The sequence below is a fragment of the Fusarium keratoplasticum genome, chromosome 6 (genome assembly GCF_025433545.1).
Source record: "Fusarium keratoplasticum isolate Fu6.1 chromosome 6, whole genome shotgun sequence".
In the NCBI taxonomy this organism is placed as follows: Eukaryota; Fungi; Ascomycota; class Sordariomycetes; order Hypocreales; family Nectriaceae; genus Fusarium; species Fusarium keratoplasticum.
Window position 1 is genome coordinate 2,520,720 of NC_070534.1, and position 23,566 is coordinate 2,544,285.

General features: G+C 54.1%; 6 protein-coding genes across 6 annotated transcripts; 5 read left to right on the top strand and 1 right to left on the bottom strand.

Moving 5' to 3' along the window:
* Nucleotides 1–1,352: 1,352 nt before the first annotated feature.
* NCS57_00876100 (uncharacterized protein) lies at nt 1,353–5,596 on the top strand (the record flags this gene model as incomplete). Its single annotated transcript, XM_053058566.1, has 3 exons — nt 1,353–2,299; nt 2,346–3,846; nt 3,896–5,596. 3 exons carry the CDS (start codon nt 1,353–1,355, stop codon nt 5,594–5,596), a joined length of 4,149 nt encoding a protein of 1,382 aa, XP_052912397.1.
* A 1,471-nt stretch (nt 5,597–7,067) lies between these two features.
* Nucleotides 7,068–9,190, top strand: NCS57_00876200 (uncharacterized protein; the record flags this gene model as incomplete). The annotated part of the gene is made up of 11 exons (XM_053058567.1): nt 7,068–7,120; nt 7,224–7,405; nt 7,465–7,547; nt 7,598–7,985; nt 8,036–8,195; nt 8,249–8,399; nt 8,454–8,519; nt 8,577–8,685; nt 8,742–8,957; nt 9,016–9,095; nt 9,152–9,190. The coding sequence occupies 11 exons, from the start codon at nt 7,068–7,070 to the stop codon at nt 9,188–9,190; spliced, it is 1,527 nt and encodes a 508-aa protein (XP_052912398.1).
* Nucleotides 9,191–9,445: 255 nt separating this feature from the next.
* Nucleotides 9,446–10,948, bottom strand: NCS57_00876300 (uncharacterized protein; the record flags this gene model as incomplete). The annotated part of the gene is made up of 2 exons (XM_053058568.1): nt 9,446–10,495; nt 10,547–10,948. 2 exons carry the CDS (start codon nt 10,946–10,948, stop codon nt 9,446–9,448), a joined length of 1,452 nt encoding a protein of 483 aa, XP_052912399.1.
* Nucleotides 10,949–15,693: 4,745 nt separating this feature from the next.
* On the top strand, nt 15,694–17,550 carry NCS57_00876400 (Pyr-redox-2 domain-containing protein; the record flags this gene model as incomplete). The annotated part of the gene is made up of 3 exons (XM_053058569.1): nt 15,694–16,042; nt 16,114–17,418; nt 17,477–17,550. The coding sequence occupies 3 exons, from the start codon at nt 15,694–15,696 to the stop codon at nt 17,548–17,550; spliced, it is 1,728 nt and encodes a 575-aa protein (XP_052912400.1).
* Nucleotides 17,551–18,345: 795 nt separating this feature from the next.
* On the top strand, nt 18,346–19,867 carry NCS57_00876500 (Kynureninase; the record flags this gene model as incomplete). Its single annotated transcript, XM_053058570.1, has 3 exons — nt 18,346–18,522; nt 18,573–18,896; nt 18,947–19,867. 3 exons carry the CDS (start codon nt 18,346–18,348, stop codon nt 19,865–19,867), a joined length of 1,422 nt encoding a protein of 473 aa, XP_052912401.1.
* Nucleotides 19,868–20,770: 903 nt separating this feature from the next.
* NCS57_00876600 (ATP-dependent RNA helicase DBP2) lies at nt 20,771–23,276 on the top strand (the record flags this gene model as incomplete). Its single annotated transcript, XM_053058571.1, has 7 exons — nt 20,771–20,907; nt 21,059–21,201; nt 21,256–22,224; nt 22,277–22,384; nt 22,859–22,987; nt 23,035–23,178; nt 23,236–23,276. 7 exons carry the CDS (start codon nt 20,771–20,773, stop codon nt 23,274–23,276), a joined length of 1,671 nt encoding a protein of 556 aa, XP_052912402.1.
* Nucleotides 23,277–23,566: the final 290 nt, after the last annotated feature.

Genomic DNA, 23,566 nt, shown 5'->3' on the forward strand with positions numbered 1-23,566 from the left:
CGCTGGGCAGCGAATCGACGGCCCTCATGGGGAGACGAGGGTCGGCGCCCGGGCGCGGAGGACGCCGATTCCCTGGGGTGCCGCGCATCGGGAGCCGCCTGGACGGTTCCAACTTCTAACCCACGTTATCTCGACCTGCCGTTTCTTATCTGGCCCGTGTGGTGCGTCTGGCATCTTATCTGCCAGTAAAAGTCAATCCTAGTCTTGATGTGACTCTAAATGGCATGATTTCAGAGGTTTTGAGTCGCTCTCTTGCGTTGAGGAGTGAAGCCGAGGCGTACGACTCGGCAAGAAGCAAAGTCCTCGAGCCGGACTCGAATCGGAGGTGCCTGAGGTACAAATGGAGGTGTCTCCCATGATACCTCAACCACTGACAGTTGGGACAGATTCTCGAGGACAAGACAAGGACAGTAACAATTCGGTTGTATCATTGTTAGGGTTTGCAAGAATATTCGTGATATCCATACGAAAATCATCTCCATGAAACAACTAGAAACAGCCTTGCAAGGAATAAAGTGTTCAAATACTATTAATGGATCCCCCTCTCCATGTGTTGATATTGGATCGTTCCCGTCCATCCCGTCTAGTTCCCCAGCTTTTAGGAATGTCACCACCAATCTCAGCGGCCTCAAACGGCCCGCAGCATTCTCCTTGGGCCTTCGAGCCACTGAAGCAGGCTGCAGCTACAGTGGCTGACCAGCACTTCTAGTGCCCGCTTACAATGCACCTCCCCTCGCCATCACCGCCTGGCCGGGTCCCTCCTCCACTCTGGCTGCCCGCAAGGCCAACAACCTCCGTCTTGATCCTCCAATCACCACGCCGCCCGTTGCTCGAAACCCTGTCGCCCTGCACCTCGAGCCTCCTTCGTTTCGCTCTGGTGTTGGCGTAGGGCATCTGGTTGTTGCTTCTGTTGGCGATCTGGTCCCCCCCTCTCAACCTCCTCCTCGCAGCTGCATCATTTGCTGTAGCTCATGCTCGCGCGGCTGCAGAGCCTCCACCTCCACCTCCACGTAACCACCTCCAACAACCGTCTCCGCCCATCTCCAGCCTGGTCGGAGCTTCCCTTGAACTCAGATTTCGGTGGACAGACTTCCGACATCCCCTCTAACGCCCGGTGAGCACGACAGTCAGACCAAACGCGGTCTATTCTATACATATCATATCGAGGTTGTCGCTATTGCCTTGACACCGCCGTCACGCGAACGATCTCTCCCCCTCCGTCGACATCGTAATTATACCCCCGACCACGATCGCATTCGCCGCAACGAATCTCTCAAACGCTTCAGCAATCGACGAATGCACTACTTCCGCGCCAGGGCCCCGTCCCAACCGGTGGGCCGCTCGCCGTCGTCATGCTGAGCTCCTCTGCCGCGACCCAGAAGGGCATGACCCCCCCGAGCCATTCCTCTCAGCAGAACCTCCCTCAACAGTTACCTGGACGCACCAGTTTCGACCGCGATGGCTCGGGCCTCCAGCCGCCGAATGGCGCCAACGCACGCAACCTATCAGCCTCAGCCGTATCCTTTGCGCCTCGCGGGAGCAGCCTCAATGTTGCCCCAGGAAGCTTCAGCTCGGAGTTGCGCAGCCGGGCAGGGAGTCGGACCGACGCCGCTTCAGTATACCCAGGCAGTTTCATGGACAAGGTGGAAGAGGATGACGGGGATTCCATGGCAGAGAAGAACCTGGCAGGGCTCAAGGAACGGCTCAACCGCGAGATGAAGATCAAGGAGGGTAGCGAGAACATGCTCGAGGCGCTCAACTCTAAGAAGGCGAAGCAGACCAAAGAGCAACGGCTGAAGGTTGAGGCAGAACTCAACGCCAGTAACTCGCGCATCAGAGAACTACGCCAGAGGATTTCGGATGCTCAGCAAACACGAAAGGCCCCGCCAACCACACCGACACGAAACCGAACCCAGAGCAATGTTCTCGAATCCGGCAGAACTAATGAAGTGCGCTCACCGCAGAGCGTGTCGCGATCCGTAATAGGATCCGACATTGAAGAGTCGACGGAAAGCCCAACCTTTGCGCTGGCTGAACTCCTCCAGGCATTGGAGGTCGAGGGCATGATGCCCGAGTACTACGTCTCACGGGGAAACCAATTGGTCGACCTCTTCAAGCGATATCCAACCCTCAAGTATGACTTGGTTTGGTCAGTCTTTGGGCTCCGTATGCAGGTCATGCTCCTGAGCGAAAGTCGAGAGGTGGTTGCCGCTGGCTACCGGATGACCAGATATGCCATCTCAGATGTTGCCTCCCTGAAGAGGATTCGAAGCCTGAATACCGATTATTTGGTCATAAGGTACGTAGTTGAAGATGGCGAAGTGCTCAGTTATTGACCCTCTTAGATCATTGAACAATTATCGGAAGGCAGACGTCGAACGTGAGCAGGCCCTCAAGTTCGTTCGTGCCTTTCTCGACGTGAAGGGCGGAGTAAAAGAGGTGTCGAGGGCAGTCGTGCGCACCATCGTTGCTGTCGCTGAGCATGGGGAAGATCGGCGCACAAACGCTCAAGCTGCAGAACAGGACGTTGATCGACTACGACCCATCTGCATTGAGACGCTGGCCGAGATTCTAGTGAAAGATCCAGCGCTGCTAGTGGCATCTGGAGGCGTGGGGCCATTGTCTGAGGCGCTCTCAGAGGGCATTTACAAAGCCCCAGAAAGCTTGGCATCTGCGTTTTTATACCTCCTCGACTCACCACGGAGACGAAGATTCTTACAACCCGGTTACGGACTGGAGGTGCTCTTCACCGTTTTCACCGACCAACTCCTCACCAACGAGAGTGTCCTCAAGCAGAACTCCAAAGCCATCGCCACGGCCTTGAAGTCATGGCCAGGACTTCAAGCGCTCTGCATGTACAATTTCCGTGCGGTTAGATCCCTCATCACAAGCATGCTACTGCCGAATGACACGATCCGCGAGACGGTACTCGATCTTGTATTCTCGCTCCTGAGGATCAAATCACCTGGGTGGGCGACTTCATTCCTGGCTGGAAGAAGATTGACGACGTATGGCAGAGTGGCTAATCTGAAGTCACCAAATGCCAAGGACAAGGGCATCTCATCGTTTGTTGAAGAAGATAATGGCGAGCAGAACTTTGTCGAACACTACACGGCCCTGCTGCTCGCTGTCTTCATCAAGGCTGATCTCCTCCACATTCTTTTAAAGATTGCCCGAGAGGATGAAAACCCGACTCTTCAGCGCAAGACGACACTCCTGATTGGCGAAGTGCTCAAGCTTTCGAGCCGCCTCCTACCTCCTTCCTGGAGTGCGGAGCTCCATCTTCTTCCAGAGCTCTTTTCATCGGCGGCCAAGTTCGATGACAATAACCACTGGGTTGCTTCTGGTATAGTTTACCAAATTAGCAGCGTCAGTCGGACATTGTTCAGAAGCGCACCTTCAGGCGCCGTGTCTGGGGCCCTGCCCTCGAGCAATAGCCTGGCTGATTTGACATCTCTGGATGAGGCACCAAAGGCCAATCAGTCTGTTGTGTTCGATGACACTACATTCAGGCAACTCCTCATTGACAGCAACGTGCTTAATAGTTCCAACTACACCAAGTGGAACTGGGAAACCATCATCAAGGTCATTGACGGCCCACTCCAGAGTGGCAAGCGTCTCGAGGAGGCAATCAAGGCGTCCAAGTTCATGAAGAGAATCATCAGCTTCTATCGGCCATTCAAGTACAGGTTTGCGGACGTCAAGAATACACGCGGAACCCAGAAATACGTCAGGGCGGGATGTGCTTTGATGCACTCCCTATTGCAATCTCCAGAGGGCATCAAGTTTCTGGCCGACAGCAAACTGTTAAGGCAGATTGCCGAGTGCCTGGCACAATGCGACCCGGTAAGTATACTGCCTTAGTGCCCATGATTTACTTCTAACAGTGACCCAGACCAGTGGACTTACGGCTCAATATCCCATGTTTTCCAGGGACAGAGTCTCTGATACTCTTTGCGCAGGCTACTTCGCGATGCTGGGTGTCCTCACCGGCGACCCAAAGGGACTCCAATTGCTGGACAGATGGAGAATGTTCAACATGATGTACCACATCGTCGACCTGAAGCAGCGGCCAGACCTCATCAAGCTGCTGCTGTCCAGTTTTGACTACAGTGTCCAGGGTCACCCACGCGTCCTGGTTTCCAAAGCTTTGACTGCCGGTACCAAGGACATTCGAATTCATGCCACCAACGTACTTCGAAAATATGCGATTCGTCCGGTGTCGCGACAGGGTGGATTGAGCGATTCGAAGTGGGCGATTCAGCTCCTGGTAACGCAACTATATGACCCTGAGATTGAGGTATGCGCAACAGCAGTCAAGATCTTGGAGAAGGCGTGCAATCGAAAGACGTATTTAGAGTACATCGTCGAATGCAGGCCGGCCCTGGATCACCTGGGGGAGATTGGTGCACCTCTATTACTGCGGTTCCTGTCCACATCTATCGGCTACCATTACCTAGATGGGTTGGACTATATCAGCAACGAGATGGATGACTGGTTCTTGGGACGAAACGACACATACGTCAAGGTCATTGAGGCCAGTCTGGCCAAGGCTTTCTTGACCGATCCGGACGAGCAGAACCATCGCATGAGTCTGTTTGATGACGGTGAGATGGATGGTGATTTCCACGATAGCCACGTGCCACCACACTTCTACCGCGAGTTGACCCGCACTCAGGAGGGATGCAGGCTTCTCAGCGACAAGGGCCACTTTGAAGAGTTTGCGGCCACAATCCGTGAGCACGGGATGGACAAGGGCGATGCAGAGATGCTTACCAAGGTCAAGGGCTGCCTGTGGGCAGTCGGCAATGTTGGATCGATGGAGCTCGGAGCTCCTTTCCTGGAATCCAGCGACGTGGTGGAGCAGATCATCAAGATCGCTGAGCAACACGAAGTGATGAGCCTTCGTGGTACAGCATTCTTTGTGCTAGGTCTGATCTCTCGTTCTACTCATGGCCTGGAGATTCTATCAGAGAATGGTTGGGATGCCAACACGACGCCGATGGGCAACTCGCTGGGATTCTGCATCCCCAACGACCTATCCAGGCTGCTCTCATTGGCGCCGTGGAAGCAAAAGACAGTGGCTTCAATCACTCTGCCTAACAGTCAGTGTACTGCACAGGAGCCGCCACCGCCACGCGCAGCACGCCCGCCCCTTGAACCAGCAGAGCTCCCACCTCTGCTGAGTGAAGCAGATGTGAACACGAGGGTCCTTGAGCTCATTGTCGACCTAGGGAATATGGTTCTCTACAAGAAGGCGCTCACGGATCTTCAGAAGCTGAGAGCACATAAGCCAAGTGCGTTCCGAAGCACGCAGTTCTTTAAGGAAGTCATGAGCGCGATGGAATGGAACCACTACCGGCTGGGTGTACGAAGGATGGTTATTGACCTCTTCGACAAGAATGTGATGCGGCAAATCGTCTTTGACGAGGAGGAAGACGATAGTGACAGCAGCAGCGATGACAGTGAGAGCGAGGAGAGCAATGATAGTGAAGCCAGTTCTAGAGATGATAGAACGGAGAGGCAGCGGAGCGTGAGCGAACCGCTTGGACCGCCGGCAGACTTGACGCCAGCACCGCTCAACCTCAGGCGCTAGTGGCTTCAGGGGATAGTAGCAGGAGAATGGCGTGGGCTCGTTTAGGCATGAGGCCAAGAGGAGGCTGATGAAGCTTCGACTGTACGATACCAACGACAGCAATGATGAGGGCACGCTGAGAGCAGGCGATGAAAAGTCAGAGAGACGATCGGATTCTGGCAGCTGTATATACCCGTTTATGGCAAGCAGGTCAGGGAGCCGAGGTCAAGGCTTGATTTCGGATCAAGGAGTTTCTTTGGCAAGGAGTCAAGGGGCGTGGTCAGGTCAGGGGAGCGTGGCTAGTGGACTGTGGGTTGGTACCTATCTTGAAGCAATCTGGGGCATTATCCATTTGTTTAGAGCGTTCCTCGTCGAGGTAGGGAGAGGTTAAGGGGATGAAAAGCACTGTGGACGGCGTCTGGTAGTGTGACGAAGATTACAAGACGGTTCCCATGATATAAAGATTTTGATGCGTCATCTACACGGATAGATGTTGAAGTGAACTTTTTCGAATTTCATCTTTACATCATGCGGAACGAAGACTCGGAGCAAACATCGGATGATGATCTTTGATTCCCATTGGCATGTTGGTAGGACAACAATTCACAACACATGTCGTACAACCATCCATCACCACATGCACAACTAAACCCACATCTCATCGAAACAGGATAGAGAATACACGGCAAAAAGAAAGATTGTCAACGAGGACAAAAAGGAAAGATCAAGGTCCTACCCAGGTTCGAACTGGGGCCTTTGGAAGGGGATCTTGTTTGATAATCAACTGTTGGAGGTTAGTCAAGGGATCCACGGGTGGCCTTTTGAGTGGTTGAGAACATACAATCCAACGTCCTGACCACTAGACTATAGGACCTGCTAGAGGCTTGGCTGGTGTTGCGTCGAAGACAAGTTTGCCCATGTTTGCACGCTGGCTTAGGTGTCGTTGCTTTGTAGATGGCCATGTCCTTTGCTATTTACTCTTATTCCTCTTCTTTTTATTGGTCTCTTCTTCTTGGACCTGTCTATCATCTTGTCCTTCCTTAGTATCTCAAGTGTTAGTAACAGAAGAGGTAGCCTCACGCTTGTTCCAAGTCCTCTACACCATTAGCCCACCCAAGTCTCCAGCTGATCTCATCCCTTTTTACAACAAATCTCGGTGGCTTTGGTAACTGAGCTCAGATCATCAACTACAACCTTACTCAACACGAACCATCCAGATATAAAACGAAATGCGCATTTTCCTCGCAATTCACGCCCAGGCATCATGAAGTTGGCATGTCACCACCATGACATGCTGAGGTGATGGGCCCCACTGACTGTACCCGAATAAGACTCCGGGCATAACCCCAGCGCGAGACGCGGGATTAAGCTGCCAGTTTAACTTGACGACCGATAGACAGTCAGGAGACATTTCTTCTCACATCTTTCATATATTGTTAAATCTTTACTCTTCAAGAGATACATTGTCTCAGCTTCATAACGGCACATCATCATGACTCAGGGACGAGTGCTGGTCATTGCTGGGTCGGACAGCTCGGGCGGGGCGTGAGTTGAGCCTCATCTTTCGATGCAACAGCATCTAGTCCATAGAGGACCATGATGTCGACATCTCCTTAAGAGCCATTTGCTAACATTCATTTGTTCTCAGCGGACTCGAGGCAGACCAAAAGGTCATCGCCGCCCATGGCTGCTACGCCATGACGGCCACCACGGCCCTCACGGCGCAAAACACCCAGGGCGTCAAGGCCATCCACGTCATCCCCGCCGAGTTTGTGGCTCAGCAGATTGAAGCCTGCGTTGAGGATGTTGGTGTTGATGTTATCAAGACCGGTGAGTCTGAGAGAGTGTCAGCGTTTAACTTGACAAGGCAAGCTGACACCATACAACAGGCATGCTTGCTGCTGCAGAGACGATAGAGATGGTTGAAAAGATTGTTGTCAAGCACAATATCCCTTCTCTCGTCGTCGATCCCGTGAGTTTCATCCTCAATCTCTGATTTACCCTCCCTTCTCACACTCGCAGGTCATGGTCTCGACTTCTGGAGCAACACTCCTCCCCAACGAAGCCGTCCAGCATCTCTGCAAGCACCTCCTCCCTCACACCACGGTTCTCACGCCCAACATTCCCGAGGCGTTCCTCATCCTCTCGCAGAACGGCCACTCTGCTCCTGAGGTTCGTAATGTCGATGACCTTGAGGCTGTGGCGCGGAGCATTCAGACGTTGGGACCCAAGTGGGTGCTTGTCAAGGGCGGCCATGTTCCCATGAAGGAGGACCTGACTGTGGCTACTACTGAAGAGGAGAGAAAGTTTGTCGTCGACGTTCTGGTCGGCGGTGACAACGAGGTTGTGAGGGTACAGAGCCCGTACCAGGCCAGCACGAGCACCCACGGAACTGGATGTTCCCTGGCATGTAAGTTTATCTTCACACTAGCCCCTGAGATCAAGCTGACCATGAGATAGCGGCCATTGCGTCCAACTTGGCCAAGGGACTCGACGCCCCCAAGGCCGTTCGTTCCGCTTGCCGATACATCGAGGCTGCCATCAGGACTGCACCCGGTCTGGGCAAGGGTCACGGTCCCCTGAACCACTTCCACTCGACTTATACGCTTCCCTTTGCTCCGTAAGTTAAATACAATCCACCTCTTGAGAAATTCCTAGCTAACTTGGGAATAGGGGCTACTTTATCGAATGGCTCCTCGAGCGCCCCGACGTCCGTGACGTATGGAGAGAGTTTGTGTACCACCCCTTTGTCATGGCCCTTGGCGATGGAACACTCCCTCTCGAGTCCTTCAAAGGATACATTGTTCAAGACTATCTCTACTTGGTACGTATAGTCCACCATGACACAAAGGAACACGTCTAACAGAAACTCTTCAAGATTCACTTCTCGCGTGCCAACGCTCTCGCGGCGTACAAGGTGCAGAACGTCGACGATATCTCCAGAGTAAGCTCCCTTCCCAACTATTACCCATGATCCCAACTCATACGCTTCTCTCTTCAGGCCACCGAGATCGTGCAGCACATCATGCACGAGCTCAAGCTGCACACCACATACTGCGAGTCCTTTGGCATCTCCGTCGCCGAGATCCAAGCCACTGAGGAGAAGCAGGGTAAACCAACCTCCCCTCTCCCGGTTCCGTCTGCAACCCTACTGAAACGCCTCTAGCTTGCACCGCCTACACCCGCTACGTCCTTGACATTGGTCAGAACGGCGACTGGCTCGGTCTCCAGATGGCCCTGGCTCCTTGCCTCCTCGGCTACGGTGCCGTCGCCAGGATGCTGCGCGATCACAAGGATACTGTTCGTGAGAACAACACGTACTGGGCGTGGATCAAGAACTATAATGAAGATGACTATACCCAGGCTGTCAGACTGGGATCCGGTACGTCTCGATGCCCTTTTTCACACTCCCCTATGTGAGGACTAACACAGCAACGCAGAACTACTTGAGAAGCACCTTCAGCTACAGTCGCCATCTCGAATTGAGGAGCTTGTCCAGATCTTTGTCAAGGGCCTCAAGGTAATTAATCCACCCTTTACGCAATCCTATGAGAATGTCTTGCTGACACGCGATAGTTGGAGATTGGTTTCTGGGACATGTTCCCTTCCAAATAGACACGGCCAACCCTAGAAAATATCGTCAAATCCCCATGACTCAAAAAGGACTAACGAAGAAACCAGTCAATTCATAGACATAGAAGCTTTGAGTATATACTTTGTTTTTATGCGGTTTGCTTGTACATTTCGAACAGAACAAAAAAAGACTCCACCTCCGTGCATGGCCCTGCCACCCGTGTTTTCCAATCCATACTCCTTTCACCGACTCATAAACACCTCCCCTACCCAACTAGATACTATACTAAAGAAGCCTCACACCATCTCCACGGGTCGCGGTCTCTCGCCGTCTGGCATCATAAGCCCAAAGTCCTGCTCGATAGGCGGTGGCAGGGCAGGCACGGGAGGAGTACTTCCATCAGGGCTGCTCTCCTGCTGGCGCTGAGCCCGTCGTAAATGTCCGTTCTGCTGCTTCACCCACGAATTGACACTGTGGAATCGTGGGCGGAAATCCACAGAAACCTCAGTGGACACGGTATCCCGCCGGCCAGAAGAGGTATCAGTGTCCCGCCGACCAAGCGTGCTGGTGGATCGCCATGTTGTCAGTCGAGAGGGAAGGGTCGCGGGTGCAGGTTGTGAAGGAATGGTCTGGATGGTATTGTTGGTGGGAGTGACAACGATATCGCCGTCGCCGAAGCCCGAAGAGATGGAAGAGAGAGAGCTGATACCGGTCTGGCGTCTTCCTCCAACGTCATAGATATATGGTGTTGTAGAAGGTACTCGCTTGTGTTGGCGTCCGCTAATCGAAGCGATGGATTCCTTAGGATCGTGTCGAGCGATGACTTGGACTTGGACCGCGGTACTCTCGACAAACATTGTGCTCGTAGGGCTAATGGCTTCGAAATCAAGGTTTACCGTTGATGCCCTTGTGCTTCCGAGGCGGTAGGCTCCCAGTGGCTTCATGGGTGCAAGCAGCTGAGAGTCGATGCGGCTAGAGGCTGGCCTTGGGGACGAGACAGGCTGTGCCTTTTCAAGGTTTTCTTGGGATAGCTGTGCCTTTTCAAGGTTGCCTTGAGGTTGCTGTGACTTTGCGAAGTGTTCCTGAGATGGGGCGTCGATGGTGTACCAGCCTTGGTAGCCGAAGCGTGGTCCGATAAATGGAACTTTGGAAACGAGGTTTTCGAACCGACTCGGCTTCTCAAACGCCATGTCATCAATGGGAGCTCTCTTCTTCTGATCCGATCTCTTCTTATAGAGTTTCCAAGCGATGAAACCAATGGCCAGTAATAAGAAAAAGCCGCCAACGATTCCCACGCCCAGGAGGACCTTGTGGACATTTGAGTGAACCCCATCCCCGCCGGAAACCTGTGACAGTTAGCATGTTGGACTTGATATTGGCCAACGTCATCGACTCACCATTCCAGAGTCTCCTCGAGGAACACTCCCATCGGCTGATGGCGCGGCCACCGTGGGAGTATCATTTGAGGGGGCTACAAGTTTGCTTCCATCAGTGCTCTCTGCCCGTTCGCCCTTGTAGGAATCGTCCTCATCCTCGCTGTCGCTGTCGCTGTCGTCGCTTGATCGTTGCTCGATGGTCACGAACCGTCGTGATAGAGATGAAGCAATGTTTGGTTCTCCAGATGGGGTCTCGCTATCGCCACGGCGGACTCTAATCCTGAGCCTTCGCTTCTTCATTATCGTGACATCGTACTCGTGATCGGTATCGTCCGCCTTCGTCCAGTCCGGCATGCTCCCGCTGAATCCCCTCTTTGCTTCCTTCTTCCACCGAGGCTGGCGAGACTCGAGAGAGGGTGCCATTGGAATAGTTATAGTAATAAAAATTGCCTTTTCCTGAAAGGATATTTGAATGTCGAATCGAAAGAAATCAATTAATCAGACCACGAGACTCCTCGAGAGTCTTGTCCTTGGTACTGGTGATTCAAAGCGATAGTGGGGTATCTGGAAATGACAGTGATGGCGATGGCAGTCGTTGACTGGACATCAAAGAAACTGGTTGCAATAAACGAAAGGTCCAGCCTTGAAGGAGAGTAAGAGGAAGTGAATGACAAAGGAAAAGTGCGCCCTTGGCGGGTTATGGCACACGACTTTGTTTCGAGTGTTTGAGTGTGGGAGAGGGTGAGGAAGATGGAAGAGGAAGAAACTCAAACTGGCCATGGGTAGTTAGTTATGGTTTGATACATCATCAAGTTCCATGTTACGATGTGAGCCGGGGTACATGGCATGAGTGCCGCGCGCATACCACCCACATACGGACGATCCAATTATCCAAGGGGTCCTTGGTGGTTTGACTCCAGACCAACATCAGGAACCAGTCGTGCCAAACTCACTCGCCTCTTGCGAGGTGCGACTTGATCAAGTCGCATATACAGCGACCGCGGCGCTCTAGAGAGCAAAAGAATTGGTTTGCGACAACGGCTGTCGCTGTCGTGCTTCGACGCTGAGGCCAAGGCTTCAGGTTGGAAACCTGGGAGCCTGTAGGCTGGGCGCTAACAGTTGTCCTGCAGAACCAGCTGCAGGAGTGTTAGAGAATCGCTCCGTCCGGTTGGTCTGTGTTGGCGGCCTGTCCACCTGCATGGGGCCCCCGTCTCGAAGAGGACTCCTGTTTCAGCCTGGACTATCAGGGGGCCTTTGTGTCGCAGAGCTTGATGGTGATGTTCATGCAGGGGCTGAGTCAGACTCCAACGTCGGGCATCGTGGGCCAGCCAATTCGTCCCTAACAAAATTGGGTTTTCTGAAATAGATTGAGTCCTGGTCAAGGGCGTCATCCTCATTGTTTCTCATGCACGCTGTCAACTGTTATAATTTGGATGCTGACTGATGAGCGAAACAAATCAGCAAGGGTCATGCTGGGCACTCACATTCTGCGTTGTAACAAACTCTCGTATCGGGCATTCCGGATTCCATAAAAGGAACAATGTGACCTCCTTGTTAATCAACCACTTTTCTCGCTGATGGTTGATGGAATTTCATCATGGCTAGAAGGTGTCTCGCCCCGGGCCTCTTTCTCGAGCCTCAACCTCGTCCCGGCCAATGTCATCAGATCCGGCCGTGCATCATCTCGCGCCGTCATCTCTCCATCAGTATCATCCGGGGTCTCAAGTGCCGGACCCCATCGTATTGGCGCGCCGAGACGGTCCGATATCCATGGGACTTTGCAGGAGTGGATGTCTTGTTCAACTTTTTAGTGGGTAAAAGCATCAACAGGGAGTTGAAGAAATCATCAAGTCCAAGTCATGTGGGCTCAGTTCTAGAAGGTAGGCACGTGGGGGCAAGAATCGTCCTCCTGCCTTCCATATGGTTGTCGGAACGATACTCTTAAAGTGCGTTGCTTGTCACTCAAATAAGTACCTAGATGCGGTTCTTGTGTCGATGATTTCTAGGACACCACCTAAGACCTCGTTATTTCAACCCACTTCCATCATGGTTTCGAAAAACTATGAGAGGATACAGAAAAGAAAGACCTAGGCCTTTTGCTTAATTATCGAGTTCTTCCCCTGAAGAACGACGACAAGATTTCAACACCACCCCAAATTCTTATGTGTGAACGCGGCTAAACACCACGAAGGGAGCCGAGTCACCTCTTCCCTCACCTTGATCTGTCACCGAAGCTCTCCAAAATGCGCTCCAATCATGCTGCTCACCGAACCCTAAATCCTAAGCATGAACGACGAGGCCCAGAAGCGCGGATCCGTCATTAGCGCGCTTGCGGACGTGATGGTCGACTCTGAGGCTCCACGATGTCGAGGTCCACCCGGTCCAAGGGAGGCGAGCGATTGCAGATGGGATGGGGGGCACGGGGGACGGACGCTACGAATACAGGGGGCGAAGCTCTTCCAAAGGGGTTCACCAAGCTGCTTCATGCAGCTGTCTGTGAGTGAGGCTCCTCGCTAGACCTTCCACCGAGCGTCTCCGAGACCAAGGGCCGGTGACCTAAGGTCGGAGCTTAGCTTACAAGCGAGCCAGAGCTGAGATCCATGCCGCGCAGATGCCTGGTTGGGTAAGAAGCCTGCGATGCACTGCCGTCGCGGTCCAGATATGTGCCGCGCACCGTCATAACTTGGCTTTCTGTGCAATGAGGCGCTGGGATGTGTTGCGGCTCCGACGCGCCGTGTCAGGGATGCTCGTTCAGCCCCTTTGGAGTATCTGAGTCTGGGGTATCGAAGCCGTCGCATAGTACACATGTCAAGATCTGGGGACTACACGCAAGATTTCTCACGATACGTTGTTGACACAAACATGGGACATCTAGTTTTCGGCCCCGGGGCCGGTCATGATAAAGTCCTGGTTTGCCAACTTCGGCGAATCCACCGGGGCTCGCCGTTTTTTTACCTAGGTGAGCAGCAATAAGTCGAAATGATGAAATTGGACAATTAGTCAGGGGCGCGGGATGAGAGATATACGACGACAGCCTATGTCACGGATTGCAATTCGATTACAGCGGCAATTTCACCATTCGTCCATTGCCCTCTGGCCCAAGGCCTATTCAGGTAATACCGCGTTTTGCTCAAGCGGCTACCATGTAGGAACACAAACCATTGACCGTACAGTTGCGCTAGAAACTACCCAAAACAGGCCAAATGATGCTATCGTCTGGGGGCGCGCCGTTGTCGGTTCTGTATAACGTTAATAAGCGATGAATTATCGCTGTGGTGGGCCAGTCCACATGAGCCCTCGCTTCGAGCTGAACCCTCTCTCATCAGCCTTTGCTATGTCACATGTCTTGCTGCTTCAGTCAAAAGGATTCACCGACACACCGACATACGTGCAGGTGAGGCATGGGGCTAGGATCTGGGTTTCGTGATCGCGAGAAACCGGATTCATACCGAGCAATGACCTCGAGGTTGCAGCCAACACGCAAGGTTCAGATACCAGAATGCATGCTTCCAACGTGGATATCTCCCACGCCCATCAAAGCCACTATCCGCAAACGTGGGAAAGATGGTTTGAACAGCCTAATTGGCCAGGCCCGCTTTCATATCCTGGATGAATGGATCTTGAAAAGAGGGCTGGATGAAAGGGCTTGAAAACCGGGGACGGAAAGTACAGTACTTGCAGTTCCCGTGCTCCGGATGCAGAGATCAAAGTACCGCCTCACATCAATCTTATCAAGAGAAGCCACTTTTACACGCGGTCAACGGGGGTCTGATGGGGGGACCTCCCACCAACATCCATCGTCAAAGGCCTCAGGCTCAGGGATCAGAGCAAACCCACACATCATGGATCCCAATGCCACGTCTTGTCGTGAGGTGAGCGCCGGACGTCCGGAGAAACGCCGGGGTCTTGTATCGCCCCGTCGATGGACGGGAACCGCAGGCGCGTTTCTCGATGCCACACACAATTGTCTTTGATTTTGCGCCATGTCAGGTCCTGGACGAATGAGGAGAGAAAAATTGCAACTGTGCAAATGCAAGCGGCGGTAATGACGCCAATTGGTGGTGGTGACGGAATCATGCACGTCGCCCGGAGGTTCGTCGTCTATGGGTGCGCCGCCGGCCGTGTACAGACCGGCACCTCCGGTTATCCCTTCACCTACTCACCGGCACCCACGAGCAAAGAAGGGTGAAAGAATCACAGTGACCATTCAGTGGAGTGTGAGGGTGGCAGGCGCTGGAATCCCCGAGTTCCAGTAGACGCGCCAAGTGAAATTTTTGCAAATTTACTGGCCGCACACGGTGAAGACTCCGGGTCGGAGGCGAATTCCGGTCCGGTCCATCAAATTGGGCAATGATTTCGGACAAAGCTTGGAGAAGAATTTGGAGAGGAAAAGTGACTGACAGCGACAGAGGAGGGAAAAAATTTCCAAGGGTTCCCCCTCCGAGCTCCAATCTTTTGGAGCTATGTACCATGCATGCATGCACAGTCTCAACTTGGTGATTCTCGAGCCCTCAAATCTGAGGTGCCACCTCCAGAAAAGCTTCCCAGTGGGCGTCATCCTGCTTAGCGGCCCCGGCTACAGTAGCGCAAGCAGTGGACGGAAGCCCACGCCGACCCGCCCCGCTATCGAGCTAAGCTGGAAGGGCACCTGGGAACCTGAACTTTTTAGTGGGGAAAACGGGACGGCCAGCGAGCAGGAGCACAAGCACGAGCATCAGAGGCCATGGCCATGCCCATCACAAGAAAATCGATGGAGGACGGGATGTCTTATCTCGCTGGCGATGGGTGAAGGGGTAAAAAAAAGGATCAACCACACGTAGCGAGGAATACGTACCATTTTTTTCTGCTGCCTCTGACTGTGGCTCACTCCCTCCTGCTCCTGCTCTCCACAAACCCGGCCGGCCGACGCCCTGGCCCTTCCCGTCGCGCGCATCCAGTTACCTAATTCCCTCTACCCTCCAAGCTCCGATTCCCTCTTGCCCTCTCTCCGTGATCGATTCTCCTTCGACTCACTCCCGTCCGTCACCAGCCCCATTCGCTCGCGACGCCTTCGTCTGGTTCAGAGACCCCCTCTCTTGTCTCTCTCCTACTCCTCCTCTTCTCTTCTCCATCCTCTCTTCTCCTAATTGCTCTCAATTGAGCTTTCTCTCCCCCTCCAAACCCTCACAATGGCTTCCTCCTCGCGAGCCATGATGACCCTCTCCCGGGTCGGCCAGATGGCCCCCAGCAGTCGCATTGCGACTCGCACCCTCTCCACCGTCTCCAAGGCCTCCACTCGACCTTCTGTTGCCATGAAGCTGAGCAACTCTGGTCGCATCGCCTTCCGAAGAGCCTACGCCGACGAGGCTCCTAAGCCCAGGCCTGGCAAGCTGCGAAGGACCCTGCGATGGACTTGGCGGTTCACCTACCTCTCCTTCGGCGCTGCTGTTGCCTACACCTGCTGGGTTATCTACGACGACCGTCATCCTCAGGAGCAATTCCAGCCTGATCCCTCTAAGAAGACCCTTGTTGTGCTCGGTGAGTAAAAGAGCGCGCGCACAGCTACCCCGATATCCCGAATTGAGTCACTGACGCAATTTCTCTTTCAGGATCTGGTTGGGGCTCCGTCGGTCTCCTCAAGAACCTCGACACCGAGAACTACAATGTCATCGTCGTCTCTCCCCGCAACTACTTCCTCTTCACTCCCCTGCTGCCTTCGTGCACCACGGGTCTCATTGAGCACCGCTCCATTATGGAGCCCGTTCGCACCATCCTCCGCCACAAGAAGGGCGCCGTTAAGTACTACGAAGCTGAGGCTTCTTCCGTTGACCCTGACCGCAAGGTTGTCAGGATCAAGGACAACACCGAGGGCAAGGGTCCTCACTCTGAGACTGAGATCCCTTATGACATGCTCGTGATTGGTGTTGGCGCCGAGAACGCCACCTTTGGCATTCCCGGTGTTCGTGAGAACAGCTGCTTCCTCAAGGAGATTGGCGACGCCCAGCTGATCCGCAAGAAGATCATGGACTGCGTTGAGCGCGCCTCTTTCAAGGGCCAGTCCCAGGAGGAGATTGACCGCCTCATGCACATGGTCGTGGTTGGTGGTGGCCCTACTGGTGTCGAGTTCGCTGGAGAGCTGCGCGACTTCTTCGAGGACGACATCAAGAAGCTGATTCCCGATATCAGCCACCGCTTCAGGGTCACCCTCATCGAGGCTCTACCCAACGTTCTCCCTTCCTTCTCCAAGCAGCTGATTGAATACACCGAGAACACCCTGCGCGAGGAGAACATTGACATCAAGCTCAAGACCATGGTCAAGCGCGTCACTGCGGACTTTGTCGAGGCCGAGTGTGTTGGCCCCGATGGCAAGAAGCAGACCCTTCGTATCCCCTACGGTCTGCTCGTCTGGGCCACTGGCAACGCCGTCCGCCCCATTGTCCGGGACCTCATGGGCAAGGTTCCCGCTCAGAAGGAGTCGCGCCGTGGTCTGGCCGTCAACGAGTACCTGGTTGTCCAGGGCACTCGTGACATCTGGGCTGTTGGTGACTGCGCCGTCGCCGGCTATGCCCCCACCGCCCAGGTCGCTTCCCAGGAGGGTTCTTTCTTGGCCCGTCTCTTCAACAACATGGCCAAGACCGAGTCTCACGAGAGCCGCATCAAGGAGCTCAGCAGCAGCTTGAACCTCAAGCAGGGCAACTCGGCCGAGGTCGCCCAGGAGATTGAGACTCTGGAGAAGCAGCTCCGCCGCATCAAGGACGTCAAGCCCTTCAGATACTCTCACCAGGGCAGTCTGGCCTACATTGGCAGCGAGAAGGCTGTCGCCGATGTGCCGTGGTTCAACGGCAACATTGCCAGTGGTGGTAGCCTGACCTACCTGTTCTGGAGGAGTGCCTACCTCTCCATGTGCTTCAGCAGTAAGTTTTCCGAATATCCAAGCCAGATATGGCGGCAAAGCTGACTTTTGACTTTCAGCCCGGAATCGTGTCCTTGTCGCTGTGGACTGGCTCAAGTCCAAGGCCTTCGGCCGTGATGTCTCTCGCGAGTAAACCCTCGATCGACAAAACACTGTTACGCAATGAGGTTCGATACCCTGAAACGGGCTGCGGTTGGCCAGGAGCCTTGAAAGAGCTCGAGGCTTATGCAGCCCGTGACGATCTGTTCTTGGGAGGGTGTACTTGGAGCATTGTGCATGGGTCTGTGAACCCGATTGGGCTGGACTAATAGACGTCTGATTAGACTCGGGCTTGGGCTAGGATGCTTCACTCTGTAAACCTTCAGTTGGTCTTTTTTGTTTACACTTTTTCTTTGTTCACGGATATAGATGGGATTGTATGGAGAGAAACCCTTGTACGACATAGCTAGAGCGGACGGAAAAGCAAAGGGGGGGTGGGAGATGAGTTTAAAAACACCAATCAACATGAATCCATATCCTGGACAAAGAGGCTGGTGATGTCTAGATCCGGAACGCCTTCAACGGTGTGCCTTTACGATAAGGCACATGCAATACCGGCCAATGCCGAGCATATGATGCCTAATCCACCCGGCTCTAAGGTCAGTGCCCATGGTGACACAAGATAGTAGTGCATGTGAACCCATTCCGAATGCCGGTTCCCCCATGCTATTTTCGTCATGAGAAGCCGTTTGCCGGGGACGGGCGTAGTTCGGGGGTCCGGGATCCAGACTGCGGGGCAATAGGTCCCCGCGTCGTGCCGATGTGCGGAGCATGCCTGCTCTCAACGACGTGGGGAAAGAGGGAAATCGCTGCTGGACAAAGAGGCAGACGCCGAGTCAATTGCGCGACAACTTCCTGATCTAGCACTTGTCGCGTCCCTACCTTGGCCATGAGTGACCAGTCTAGGCTCTTCGGCCGGGATCTTGCGGCCCAGCTTGACCGTGATGACGTTCTCCGTCACCTCCGCGATGAGTTCAACATCCCCTCCAAGACCGACGTAGCACGGAGCACCCTACCCCCTGATACCACCACGGGCAAGTTGATGTTCCTCTCAATGCCTCGATCCGTCTTACCTTGGGGCTAACTATTTCCAATACTCCAGACGCCAATGACAAGGCAATCTACCTTGTGGGCAATTCGCTCGGTCTCCAACCCAAGCGCACCGCCGAACGCATCCAGCAGTACCTTGCGACATGGCGCACTCAGGGCGTCCAGGGGCACTTCAAGCCACTCAAGGGCTCTCCGCTACCGACGTGGCTCGATGTCGATGCTCGCGCTGCCGAGATGATTGCGCCTATCGTCGGGGCGCAGGTCAGCGAGGTGGCAGTCATGCAGACCTTGACGGCGAACCTGCACTTTTTGATGGCGGCTTTCTATAAGCCGGATATCAAGGGGCGCCATAAGATTATACTAGAGAGCAAAGCGTTTCCCAGTGACCACGTTCGTCTCCCAATTCACATCACAGTGTCGAAGTTCTAACTGGGGGATAGTATGCCGTCGAGACGCAAATACGCCATCATGGCCTCCGTCCCGAAGACTCCATGATCACCCTCGAGCCTCCCAACTCGGAAGACATCCTCTCCAACGAATACGTCGAGTCCGTCATCGCCGAACACGCCTCAACCACCGCCGTCCTCCTCCTCCCTGGCATCCAGTATTACTCGGGCCAGCTGCTCGACATCCCGCATCTGACGGCCTTTGCTCGCGAACGTGGCATATTTGTCATCTGGGACCTCGCCCACGCTGTTGGAAACGTGCCGCTCTCGCTACATGACTGGTCCGTCGATGCTGCCGCTTGGTGCACCTACAAGTACCTCAATGGCGGACCGGGCTGCATCGGCGGCCTGTTTGTCCATGAGCGGCATACACAGGTTGACGATGATGGAAAGCACAACGTGAGGCTCGCTGGATGGTGGGGAAACGACAAGAAGAACCGCTTCGCTATGAGGCCAGGCTTCAAGCCCGTCCCTGGAGCAGCAGGCTTCCAACTGAGTAACCCCTCTGTCCTAGACATAACGTCACTCTGCGCCTCCCTCGAAGTCTTCGACCTCGCCGGCGGCTTGGCCCCCCTTCGCGCCAAGAGCAGGAAGCTAACAGCCTACCTCGTCTCGGAACTATACCGCCTACCAGAGGACATGGGAGGATACTGGCGCATCATCACGCCGGGCGAAGAGGACCGACGAGGTGCGCAGATAAGCGTGTTACTTGCGGATGGACTGCTGGACGATGTGATGGCCGGACTGGAGAGAAGGGGGGTCTTGGTTGACGAGAGGAGGCCGAATGTGATCCGTGTTGCTCCAGCGCCTCTATACAATACCTTCAAGGACTGCTGGGACTTTGTGGTGGCGTTCAAGGGGGCTCTTGAGGAGGCGTTGGATTCCAAGTGGAAGAGAGAACAAATGGACGAGTAGACTAGAAAAAAGTATTGCTTCTTACTTTTGACGAGTTGTCGTGGTGTTGTATTTGCTTCTTGCTGTCTAACTCATCCAGGTCCACCTTGTAGTGCCAGAGGCAGGCGAGTGAGGAGGGGAGAGTAAAGGTACCGGTATCTCATGAAACAACGTGGGTGCACGGACAATAAGTGTTGTCTTGTGAAGCATTCTCGATACTTCCAGCTGTATGGGTCTTTCTTAACCCGGCTGGCTTGTTGGGTGTGGCGTGAAACAATGAATCCCCAACGTGGTATGCTCTCATGTCGAAGTCGTGATATCGAGCACGAGGAAAGTAGGAGGACAAAGAGCTGCTGTGCACCACACACCGGGAAAAAGGCCCCTGCTTTAATCAAGGGATAATTTTATAAAAAGACATAGTAGAATCTACACTCTGATACACAACGCACAGAGCTATTGCTTTCATACTATCTTGTAGAAATTTCTAAACTTGGTCTTCGAAGGACAAAGGCATAGGGTAGCCAACTTCGGAAGATCGCTGTGGGGCGTTACGTCAGCAACAGGCCTCCGCTGATTGCCTCCAAGGACCAATAGAACTCTCCGGATTAGACCCACTCAGCGGACTTGCCGCAAGGCGCCAGTGCGACATCTTTTTTTTTCTTAGCGGCGAAAAAAAAAATAAACCAGGCGCGAAGGAATCGTAGGCTCACTTAAAACTTTCACCCTTCCTCACATCCCCCTTCCCTTCGCCATCATCCTCAACCCTCAGGCGCGCACTCCTTTCATCATCAAGAGGGAACATCTCGACTGATCGAGATCAAACTTTGCGTTCTACGCGACTCTCTTTGTCATTCTTGACACCCTTTCTTCCCCATTTCGCAGACGACTCCCCCAGTTCAAACGACCCTCTCCCTCCCTAAAACGATGTCTGGCTACGAAGGCGGATACGGCGGTGGTGGTCGCGGCGGCGGCGGCGGCGGCGGCTACGGTGGTGGTGGCTACGGCCGTGATCGCAGTGATCGCGGTGACCGCAATGGTCACGGTGGTGGTGGTTACGGAGGGTGAGTACATTTTTCCCTTGTGATTTCGGCGCAAGTTTGGTGGTTTGGTCCGGAGACGCGGCTGCCTTGCGGCTGACGGCTGCGCGTCAATCCATCAACCATCGCGCCCTCACCGCATTCTTCATCGACTCATCGCTAACAAAACTCGCAGCCGAAACAACGGATACGGCAACGGTGGTGGCTATGGCGGCGGCGGTGGTGGTTACGGTGGTGGTGGTTATGGAGGCGGCTACGGAGGCGGCGGCGGCGACCGCATGGGCGGCCTCGGCGCTGGCCTCAAGCAACAGGAGTGGGGTATGTGTTCTCGTCGTCCTTTTGATGTTTCTTTCACGGCTAACAATTTTGCAGATGTTTCCACCCTGCCCAAGTTCGAGAAGTCTTTCTACAAGGAGCACGAAGACGTCGCGAACCGATCTGACGCCGAGGTTGATGCCTTCCGTCGCAAGCACCAGATGACGATTGCCGGCAGCAACGTCCCCAAGCCCGTCGAGACCTTCGACGAGGCTGGTTTCCCCCGATATGTCATGGATGAGGTCAAGGCCCAGGGTTTCCCTGCCCCTACCGCCATTCAGTCCCAGGGTTGGCCCATGGCTCTTTCGGGTCGCGATGTCGTCGGTATTGCCGAGACCGGTTCCGGAAAGACCCTCACCTACTGCCTTCCTTCCATCGTCCACATCAACGCCCAGCCCCTCCTCGCCCCTGGCGATGGTCCTATTGTCCTGGTCCTCGCTCCCACCCGTGAGCTTGCTGTCCAGATTAAGCAAGAAATCGACAAGTTCGGCCGATCATCTCGCATCCGCAACACTTGCGTCTACGGTGGTGTTCCCAAGGGTCCTCAAATCCGTGACCTCTCCAGGGGTGTCGAGGTTTGCATTGCCACTCCTGGCCGTCTGATTGATATGCTCGAGGCTGGCAAGACCAACCTCCGCCGAGTCACCTACCTTGTGCTCGACGAGGCTGATCGCATGCTGGACATGGGTTTCGAGCCCCAGATCCGCAAGATCATCAGCCAGATCCGACCCGACCGACAGACTCTGATGTGGTCTGCTACCTGGCCCAAGGAGGTTCGCGCCCTCGCCACCGACTTCCTTCAGGACTTCATCCAGGTCAACATTGGTTCCATGGACCTTGCTGCCAACCACCGAATCACTCAGATCGTCGAGGTTGTCACGGACATGGAGAAGCGTGACCGCATGATCAAGCATCTCGAGAAGGTGATGGAGAACAAGGAGAACAAGATCCTCATCTTTGTTGGCACAAAGCGTGTCGCCGATGACATTACTCGATTCCTCCGCCAGGATGGCTGGCCCGCGCTTTGTGAGTATTACTCTGCTTGATTCAAACTGCAACCCTTGCTGACATTTTACAGCCATCCACGGTGATAAGCAACAGAACGAGCGCGACTGGGTCCTGGACCAGTTCAAGTCGGCGAAGTCCCCCATCATGGTGGCCACAGACGTGGCCTCGCGTGGTATTGGTAAGTATCAAGTCCCCCCTCCCCCTCCATGGCAACTTCCAGCAAAAACACCTGCTGTACTTTACTCTCGTGTTTAGGGGCTCTCTTGACTGTGCGAATCTGCCTGATAACCATGGTGTCCACTTGGTTCTCACCCAAACGAGATCTTGATCCGTTGTGTAGCCGTTGCGTTGCTCTGCTGCTATACTCGTGTTTCCACTCTTGTACCGTTCCCGCTTCCGTGGTATGAGCGTGGTGGTGGCATTTACTGCCCTTGATCAAGCTGCTGGCCAAACCAAGGCTTCTCGTCCCGGGGACCCGGTGACTGCATGCATAACCCAGGATGGCATTTGACGCACTTTGGATTGCCCCATTTCCGCCAGGAGTGAAGTACAGATGGCCTTGCCAATATGCTTAGCTATCCACCTTCACCTCCCGTGCTGGAACGTTGCTATACAAACCCCTGCTTCGCCTGCTAACCATTCTTGCTCAAAGATGTGCGCAACATCACTCATGTGTTGAACTACGACTACCCCAATAACTCGGAGGACTACATTCACCGAATTGGCCGTACTGGCCGTGCCGGTGCCAAGGGTACCGCTATTACCTTTTTCACCACTGACAGTGAGTATCCCTGACTTTAGTTACCAATCAGTACTGACACATCCCAGACCAGAAGCAAGCTCGTGACCTCGTCAACGTTCTCCAGGAGGCCAAGCAGCAGATCGACCCCCGTCTTGTTGAGATGACCCGCTACGGCGGAGGCGGTGGCCGCGGTTACGGTGGATGGGGACGTGGCCGCGGCGGTGGCAGAGGTGGGTATCGCCGACGCTGAAGCAGCAAGACGCCTATCGAGCTGACTCGACCTCCAGCCAACGCCAACAACATGCCCATCGGTAACCGTCGGTGGTAATCCCTGCCATCTTGAGGCCTCTCTGGGCCTCGTTCACGACACGGACCAAGCAAGATGCCTAGCATTCTCGGATCATGGTATCCCATAAAAGTATATGACACCCACGGCGTTTGTTAGTTAGAGGACAGGTGGTTCGACTAGACTTTGACTCGTAGTTTGCGAGTCTGGATCACGGTTTGCCTGCGGACCAATTTGGTGACGCATTGTTTGTGGCAGTCTTTTTTTATCTATTTTTTTTTTTCGTCTTGTTTGTTACTCGGAGGTAATGGCTCTAGATTGGGATGATGATA